Source organism: Stegastes partitus, unplaced genomic scaffold (genome assembly GCF_000690725.1).
Source record: "Stegastes partitus isolate 25-593 unplaced genomic scaffold, Stegastes_partitus-1.0.2 Scaffold1394, whole genome shotgun sequence".
In the NCBI taxonomy this organism is placed as follows: Eukaryota; Metazoa; Chordata; class Actinopteri; family Pomacentridae; genus Stegastes; species Stegastes partitus.
In genome coordinates, this window is record NW_007579125.1 from 17598 (window position 1) to 27276 (window position 9679).

General features: G+C 38.3%; 1 protein-coding gene across 7 annotated transcripts in view; it reads right to left on the reverse strand.

Annotated features, from left to right (window-relative positions):
• Positions 1-9679, reverse strand: part of LOC103370242 (myb-like protein X) — a 40725-nt gene that overhangs the window by 17547 nt on the left and 13499 nt on the right. For 6 of the 7 annotated variants that reach the window (XM_008299225.1, XM_008299219.1, XM_008299221.1 and 3 more), the window contains exons 10-24: positions 9375-9452; positions 9246-9296; positions 6125-6229; positions 5353-5424; positions 5196-5261; positions 4881-4949; positions 4545-4604; positions 4306-4374; positions 4119-4184; positions 3953-4021; positions 2859-2924; positions 2667-2738; positions 2290-2349; positions 2069-2125; positions 289-357 (exon numbers count right to left, since the gene is read on the reverse strand). In XM_008299225.1, the coding sequence (XP_008297447.1) occupies positions 289-357; positions 2069-2125; positions 2290-2349; positions 2667-2738; positions 2859-2924; positions 3953-4021; positions 4119-4184; positions 4306-4374; positions 4545-4604; positions 4881-4949; positions 5196-5261; positions 5353-5424; positions 6125-6229; positions 9246-9296; positions 9375-9452 (1029 nt within the window). The remainder of the gene's footprint in view (positions 1-288; positions 358-2068; positions 2126-2289; positions 2350-2666; positions 2739-2858; positions 2925-3952; positions 4022-4118; positions 4185-4305; positions 4375-4544; positions 4605-4880; positions 4950-5195; positions 5262-5352; positions 5425-6124; positions 6230-9245; positions 9297-9374; positions 9453-9679) is intronic. The other variant, XM_008299226.1, reaches the window with a different exon arrangement.

Here is a 9679-nt window from a genome sequence, read left to right on the forward strand (position 1 = left end):
ATAAGATTAGATGGACTCTTGGTTGATGCTTCTGCCTCTCAATTATTATTTTTTAATTTTTCATAATTTTGAGAATTTCAAAATTAAAACCTGTTAATGATTCTTTACTCAATATTTTCTTGTCTATATCTCTATATATTTACTGCTGTAATCACGTTTCCATGCTGCTCTGTTTGTTTTATGGTGATTATATATAAAATGCCACATTTTTTTTAATTTGAAAATCTGTAGTATTACCTTGAAAAAAAAAAGGTTACCAGAAAGTCTTGTATTTGTAGCCAAACTGACCTTTGTGTTGGCCGCCTCAGACAGACTGTCGCTGCTGCCTGAAACATCTTTATGTGCCGACAGATTCTCCTGGAACAAAAACACAGAATTCATCTACTGCCGTCATTTACTTTGACGTTCTCTTACAACAAATTTGTTTGCCACTGATGAAAACACGACAAACTGAGTTGGAGTCTGTAATAATTCTAAGGGACTTTATATTATGTTTTTGAAGCAACCGTGACATACTAAACCCTGTAAATGTAAATAAGGGAACTGGAAAAACACAAACAACCCTGATAAAAGGAAGATAACCTAAAACCTTTGTTAAATAAGGAGAAGAGTTGTGTTTTGATGTTGGTAATCAATGTAAGGACCACATGAGTCAGTTTGAATAATCTTTCTAAATAAAGACAGGAGACCACATCACTAAGCCACTTCCCAAAACAACAAGAGGAAGGAGATTTACATTTTAACAAACTAACTCCTTTATTTACAAACACATAAACAATGTGCCGTCCTGTTCTGTGTGCTGGATGTAAATCAGCATGGTCTGGTCTGGTCTGGTCGTGGACTGAAGAGCAACTTCACTGTTTTCAAAAAAAGTAACAGAGTACATTTACTCAAGTACAGTACTTTGCTACAGCTTTAAGGTACTTGTACTGGAGTATTTCCGTTTTATTTTGCTTTATACATGCACTCTGTTTTTGTAAGAAATACTGAAGCTTTCTGCTCCATTACATTTATCTGTCAGCTTTGATTCCCTTAAAGATGAAGATTTTACACAATAGATATTATAACAAGCTTTAAAAAATACAACAAAGTTAAAGGTTAAAGTAGTTTTTTCCAACTTTTTTTGGTTTCTGCAGTGTGCTGTCTGGGTCACATTTAATCACCATCAAATAGGGATTTTTCTCTTTAAACTTTTTCAATAAATGTTCAAATGATCCAATATCTCACCAAAAATCAAAGACTAGAGGAAAAATCCAAAAGCTGCATTTGCAAATCGAGACTTAGTTTTTTCATCTTTCTTCTGACATTAATCACCACATGACCCCTCAGATTCATCTGCGGTCCCGGTATACAGTAACACACTGAAGCTTCACTATAACAGTCTAATGAAGTCACACATACATCAGTCAGAAGGACCAAACCAGGACTTTTACTTTAATACTTCTCTGCTGATATTTATGAACTTTCACGTATGTAGGACCTTTAATGCAGCACTTCTACTTGTAATGGAGTATTTCACATTGATGTGTTGGTGCTTTTACTTAAGTAATTGATCTGAATGCTTCTTCCAGCACTACGTCCCCACTCATTACAAACTGGTAATGTTTCTTCCTTCCACGTTGCCTGTATAGAGATTCATTCACCTGTGAAACGTTGGGGTTTTTTCAGCCTTGACTTCAAACTAAAGACTGTACTTCCTTGTTCCTTTCATAAATCTGCCTCCACAGATTTACATGCCGATATTTTGACCTGTCATGGCAGGAAAAGGTGAAACAAAGGACGTCAACACAGTCCCCACCAAGTAGCATCTTTATTCTAGCTCATCTAAATGGAATGTTTTTAATATCTGTTGTACTTGTGTTTTTCTGCTATGACAAGCCAAAATGTCTGCTGTGACAAGGGTCTGAGGAGCAGATGTGAAATGCAAAGCATGCTGGGTGTTGCAAGTCGTGATGCCGCCCCTCAACGAAGACTAATCTAGACGATATCTGCACCTTTCCCCTGGTTTTATGACATAAGCTGCATTACAGAATCTCTGAATCAGAGTGTTTACGGTCTGTAGCTTCACCTCTCCGGTTGTTTTCGGAGTCTTCCTGAGGAGTCCACTGAACAAACCGCCTTTCTCCTGCAGAAAGAAAGAGATAAGAAAATTCATAGGCTGTAATTTCAGAGTTAACAGGAACAAACTTTATCTTCCATCAGCAGAGCCACAAGTGCTCCAGCTCAGTCACGCTGTCATTATGACTCATGAAGTTTCAGTGGGTGTCGATTCTGTCATGAAAGACTCACCTTGTTCTCCGCGAGACTGTCACTGCTGGCAGAGAGCTCACCGTGCAACGGCTCTGCACCCTAAACACAACAGAAATGTGACTCAACCTGTGTGAACAACAATACCGAGAGCGCCTCCTCGTAGAAACAAAACCTGACACACAGATGGAGGAAACAGGTGTCGCAATATTCTGCTCAGGAATCGGATTTCTCGCACTGATGTAATTTGATTTAACTAAATGTTACATAAGAAACCAATTAAGTGATTAATGATGATTAAAGAGACGGAGGTTTTCTGTCCAGGAAGAAAACAAACTTAGTAATCGGGGCCTGATATATAAAGTACAAAATAAGAACTCACAATGCAATAAAAAGCTTTAAAAGTGTAAATACATTACCTCTTCCAGCCGTGAGCCTTCAGACAGTTTTGGAGATTTCTTAAACATCGCACTGAAAACATTTCCTTTCTCCTGATACACACAAAAAAAAAGTACTTTGTCATACGTGTTGCTTTGTACAATTCATTAGTCGTCTCACTGGCTTCAGATATTATACTGAAAAGTTTGGAGAAAAATCTAAACCGCTCTTACTTTTGTGTTGTTCTCTGACAGACTCTCACTGCTGGCCGACAGGTCGCTCTGCTGCGACTCTTTATCCTGAAACACAAACTCATTAAATAGAAAACAATAGAAAACTCATCATGTATAATCAATCAACAAAATCAAACACTGATAGTGCTGCACATACATTTTTGGCTCAACTGCAATAAGAAACTGCTGAACATTGAAATGAAATGAAATGAAATGAAATGAAATGAATAATACTTTATTTATCCCAGAAGGGAAATTCAATCTTGTAAAAGCTCACTTTTTTTTTTTTTAATCAATATAACATATATTCTATACAACAACAACAACAATCATTCAGTCAGTCAAATTTGTTTTTTAAGGTGATGGCTGTTGGCAGGTACATTGACTGCAACTGTAATTTCTTAAGTTAAATCTAAAGTGCAGGACTTACTACCAGGGAGTCTGTTGTCAATGCAGCACACCAAGTAAGAGTACAGACTTTATTTACATCAACAATGTAAATAAGCCAACTGACAACACATCTCTGTTTGAAATTTCCTCCTGTATTATCATAACTGTAGTGGTGGAAAATTCAGATAAGGCGATCAAAGTGACAAAGTTTAAAAAGAATAATAATAAATTGTACAAAAAAAAAGAGAAAAATATACAAAACACCAAAAAACGAAGTTCCTAACACTGATTATATAAAAATATAAAGAGAAATAACAAGATAGGAGTAGTTATTTTTTTTACCATCTTTTTCTTTGCTTTCTCTGTGGGAAATCTATCAAAACACATACTGTTCACTAAATATGTACGGCTGAAGGATATATGTACGAGCAGTGTTTGATATGAAAAGTTAATACAATTTGTTTTCTATTTTCATATTATTTTTGCCGTTCTTGTCGTATATTTGATAGTTACAGCACAGAAAGAGAGTACATGTGGGGAAGAAGAACGGGGGACATGCAGTGAATATCTGGCCAGCTGGGAATCAAATTGACGTGGATTCCCCATATAGCCCAGTTTCATTTAATTTAACCTCCAGTAAGTGTATAGACAGACATACAACACATATTTTGTAAAAGCTGTCACTTCATCATTTCACACGTTACCTGCCCAGGCGTCCCCTCTCCAGGCAGCTTGGGAGATTTGCGAAGGATCCCGCTGAAAAACCCTTTCTCCTGGTGACATTGCGCAAATTAACTGGTCAGACACACTTAAATAATAATAACAATGACAATATTGCATCATATTCCACATTAACACGTCCCAGCTCACCTTTGTGGGAGCTTCAATCAGATTATCATTACTGCCGGACAGGTCTCCGTGCAGAGACGTCTGGTCCTGAAACACAAAACAAACACGTGTAATCTATTCATCAGGCGACAGAATTAAACTAATGTTGTAACCTTTTGGTATTGATATAAACATAAACTTTTAAAATCAGATTTTTGAACTATTCTACCTCATCGGTTTGAGCGGCTTCTGCTGGTTTCGACTTCTTGAAAATGCCACCGAATATTTTTCCTTTTTCCTGAAACAGTGCAAACACGGTGAGTTATGGAAGGTTTCTTTGGGTCATGTTCAGGTCGAAGACAGGATTCTTGCAGGTAAATCTACTGGAGATGTGTGTGTACACTGTAGTTAAAGATAACGTTATCTTTACTGCTACCAAAGCAGCTACTGGAACGCAAAGCTGCTCACCTTGTTTTCCGACAGACTGTCGTTGCTGGCAGATAGTTCACTATGAGCGCTCAGATTCTCCTGAAACACCAAAGTGAAAGTTTCAAGTTTCAAATCATAAAAAAATGGCATCAGATGACAATAAAGCACATAAAAATGTGTGATTCTGTCCATGGATAACTCCCTGTTTCCAGTCTTTATGCTAACCTATCTGTCTCCTGGCTATTACTTCAAATTAAGTGTACAGATATGAGAATACTATCAGTCTTCTCTTGTCATGAGAACCAGCATTTCCAAAAAATATCAAGCATTTATTGTAACATTTTTAGAAGCAGACGGTGATCTTTGCCAGCTCACCTGTGCAGACGTCTCATCTGCATGTTTGCTGGATTTCTTAAGAATGCCAGAGAAGAAGCCTCCCTTTTCCTGTGCAGAAACGTGTCAGAAAACATGCTGAAAAAGACTTTTTCCTCCAACATAACCACAAAAGACATAAATATTTGGATGTAACCAGATATTTGATGCATATCCTTTGAACAGGAGCTAATTCTCCATAAAAAAGTATATAAAGATCACATTCTAGCTAGCTTTTATCACACTCAAAACTGTGCCGCTCATCCTCTGCAAGCACTTTGTAGCTTCTGTTGTTAAAGCCACTAATATGAGACTTACGTGGGATTGTTCTGATGTTTTCTCCTCGTCTTCTGCCTCCTCGGTATCACTGTCTGCTTTGCTGACCTGACAACGAACACAACAATGAGTGAAAAAGCAGGAAAAGATTAAAACTGGATATTTAATGTAAGAAAAACTGCAGGAGAGTGGATGGTACCGCCGCTGTCGAGGAAGAGGATTTCTCTTTGGGGGTTTTCCGGAACATTCCAGCGAGTAGACCTCCTTTATCCTGAAAACAGGTGGAAGATAAAGAGTTTACCCCCATCGAAAAGCGATCTCCTTCTAGTTTTCCTTTTACAAAGATTGAGAATCTAGGATGCACTTGTGTGTTAAAATGATGTAAAAGTCACTTTGCTATTAGGAATGAACGATACAGGATTGTTGCTGATCGCTAATATGCTCACGTGTTGCTACCCGTTTTGGCCGAATATCGATGCAGACATATGCACAGGTATTTTTCTACCCAATTCCAGAGAACATCAAGTGTCTCCTGTGGCTGAATAGACATATTTTCATACTTTATCTTGTCATGAAGGCCTGTGCAGATGCAACATAAACTACACTACGTTTAAAATGTACATATTCACTGGGAAATAAAAGAAAAAGTACAAAAATGTACATGCAAAACATGGCATATTTCTTTTTTGGTAATGTTTTCCAACAAAACCGTGATTTTTTTTAGCTTGACAGGAGTTATCTGCCTATGAACATTTCTTCTGACCCGATGCCTATATTTCATTTTTAGCTGCTGCAGATATCACAACGCATCCAGAGTTATTATGTGGATTCCTCTAAAAATAAGTTGTGTGCTTGTTTTCAAAGTAATCTCATTCGTAAAAAAAAAAATAATGATGCCTGATTTTGTTTGTTTGAAAAAAGCAGAAGCAGAACTGCATTATGAACAGGAGCACATTGCTGTTGTTTTGTACCTGTTTGGCTTCTGCATTCTTCTCCTGCTTGTTTTTTTCTGCAGATTGTTCCTTTTCTGAGCCTCCTTCCTCTGCACTGGGATCTGGACTTGGTTCTCTGCTGGCCTGAGAGGAAAGACAACAATATGATGAGTTTGTGGTTTGACCGATGCAACCACGCAAAAAGAGAAATTAACATCTAAACCGAGGTCCTCTCTGCAGTGGTCCACGACTGTGTCTCAGAATCACTGTCATCTTCTAACAAATGGATACAATTATAAGTTTATATGTGTTACTAATGTTTTGTAATTGATAAAAAGTGTCTTTTAAGCTCTTTCATATTTTCATCACAGCTTAAATTTGGTTTCAACACAAGTCTTACATGTTAACGAACATCTTTATGCTTCTGGATATAATGGCACAACAGCCTTGTTTATAAGATCAAGACAGAAATTCAGAAGATGTTAAGTAAAAAACAGAGGAATGTAAAAATTAGTTAAAAATAGGCCCAAAACAGCGACTGCAGACGGTGGTTAAAATATCAAAATGTGCATCAAGTGTCTATACAGTTTATATTTTTTAATGTTTTGTTATTTTTCTGTGGAAAAGAGAGGAAAAGTCAAGAACAAACTTTCCAGTCGAGAGTCGCATCTACTGGAGACAACTGCACTTGAAATACTTTGCATATCAAATTTCTACTGTTGTTTTCACTTTTAGTCAAATCCAGCTGGTCATGACGAAGTACAACTTTGACTGTATTCATTTTATCATACTGATAATCAGAGCGTTAACATGTTTACATCAGTGTGCTGGTTCCCCACCAGGTTGTTCATATCCCTGTTTACATGGTCTTTACAGTACCAAGAGTCTGGATCATATGCGTCCGTCAAGTTTGGATTTCTCACCGTCTCAGCGCAATGTTTAGTACGAACAAAGATAATTCAGAAAACCTGGATGCAGTGTTTAAAAGCCTCAGCAACCTTGTTTCTATCAGAGGTAGCTTATCTGGGTTTTGAGCAACTTCTTTAAATAATAACACATACATTCGCACATGAACTTAGTCTTGCTCCTTTGGGGTTATCTGGCTTCACCAAGGATGTTGTAAGGTAAGATTTTAGACAGACTTTGGCCTTACTGCACTGAGCATCAGCCATCCTGGCATATTTAATCATGAAGCTTTTAATCACCTGGCTCTGAGGTACTGCACCTCCGACCACAAAAGCATTCATGAGGAAACGTCATAAAAATCATGGAGAAATCTCACTATAGTGACTCCAAAAACTGACATATTTTCATAACTGAAACCGTCTAAGGTGTTGTAGAAACAAGAAACTATTAAAGCACAATAAAGGATATAAGTAGGCACAGGAGTTATGAGAAGATTGTGGAGGATAGAGTGCGTGTTTTTATTTATTTTTGGTCAGACGCGGATAAATATGATTCACATAAAAAAGTACATTCAGACTGTTTCTGCTGCTAAAGCAAAGTGGAGAGGAGAGAGAAGCAGTTAATCCCCGATAAGGTGATTAAGATGTTACAGTGATGAAAAATTTTAATCACTTTTCTATGAAAAGGCAACATAGTTTAGTTTTTATTTCTAACTATCAGCTTTAAACATCATGATGTAGTTATCCAGTGTGATAAACAGCTGGAGTAATACAATTATAAAACAGCCTGGAGTAGAAAAACGACATGTTGTAACTCATGTCTCTGGGATCCTGAAGGAATGATGACTCTGTATTTCCAGGTTTTGATCTGATCCTCTGAAGTTAACCTGATCCAGAGATGTGCAACTTCTAAGCTACAAAGATGTGAAAGTTTATGAGTGGTACAGATTTTTTTTTAATACTCGATGATGTGTCTTTTAGCCTAGCTTTCATTGTCAGAACAGCAGCAGTGCAGCTTCAGTTAGCATGATAATCTGTCCTGGTTTTAAGTTAGTCAGGTTTACAATGCTGGAAAACCTGAGTTAAGCCCATAGAGAGCTAGACATCCATCCATCCATCCATCATCTATACACCGCTTTATCCTCACTAGGGTCATGGGGGGGCTGGAGTCTATCCCAGCTGACTTAGGGCAAAAGCAGGGGACACCCTGGACAGGTCACCAGTCTATCACAGGGCTACACTTAGAGACAGACAACCAAGCACACTCACATTCACACCTACGGACAATTTAGAATCACCAATTAACCTCAACATGTTTTTTGGACTGTGTGGGAGGAAGCCGGAGAACCCGGAGAGAACCCACGCTGTACGGGGAGAACATGCAAACTCCACACAGAAAGATTCCGGTGCCCCCACCGGGACACGAACCGGCGACCTTCTTGCTGCGAGGCAACAGTGCTACCAACTGCACCACCCTAGAGCTGGACAATCTACTAATTATACTTTGTAATACAAACCCTGGATTCCCTAAAAATCACATCAGAACTAAGGTATTTATGCACATGTTCACACTTAATGAACTGTGATTCAGGCACAAACGTAGACTTTCCTCAGGCCACGTTTTTCACCAATATTGCGAAGCATTTATGACCAGCGGATCTTATCAGTCACCAGATGTATCCAAGAAGTCTTCAGCAAGTGCTACCAAAAACGTCATTTTTATCCACATACTGGCTAGACATTCAAATAACTTCAAAACAACAGTTTAATCAAAAATTACCATTACATTCCTGTGCCATCCAGTTTAATTGCAGTTTACATCTTTGTTCATATCTAACCTTTAGTCTTTTGGACACTAAATGTCACCACCTCATCATGTTACCCTATCAGACATTACATGAATTTTAATCATATCTGTCAAATAAATTCCGGCCAAAAAAAAAAAAAGAAAAGTGTTTTCTAGCATCATAGTGACCTTTAACTTTTGACAACCGAACTCTCATCAGTTCCTCAATGAGTCCAAGTCGATGTTTGTACCAGATTTAGCGAAATCTCCTCAAGCATTCAAGAGAATCACGAGAATGTGAGGGACGGGCGCATGTACAAACAATCTACAAACATAATCAAATGCAGCAGCCACCACCGTAAAAACTGCAGTATTTTCGATTAAAAAAAAAAAGCACAAGGAGACACTTAAACGCAGCAGCAGCCACCACCAGCAGGAAACACCAACCCACCAAGGCGGGGCTTCATACCTTTGGTGATGACTTGATCTGTAATCCTTTCATCACTCCCTTCAGAACGCTCTGCCAACCACAGTCACATGTCACAAACCAGCTGACAACAGAAACACACGCGAACACAACAAAACACCACAAACATACCGGTTTGCTTCCAGGAGCCTGTTTGGCTGGGACCTCGTCGGTTTTCTCCTCTTCGTCAAAGGAGTGGATCATGTAACTCTGAGGAGAACAAATATAAGTAAAAACTAACCTGTTTATCTTTTGTGCTGAGCAGAAAGCCTCTAAAACACTGTATGTATGTACACATTGTATGATTAAGACATTGCACAGTGTATCTGAAGTCAGTGTGTGTTTATTTAATAACTTCCATCAACACCGACTGAGTCACAAACAGCAGCTTTTTCATGCTGAATGCTTGAACACACCCACACACTCCTGTCTGCCAC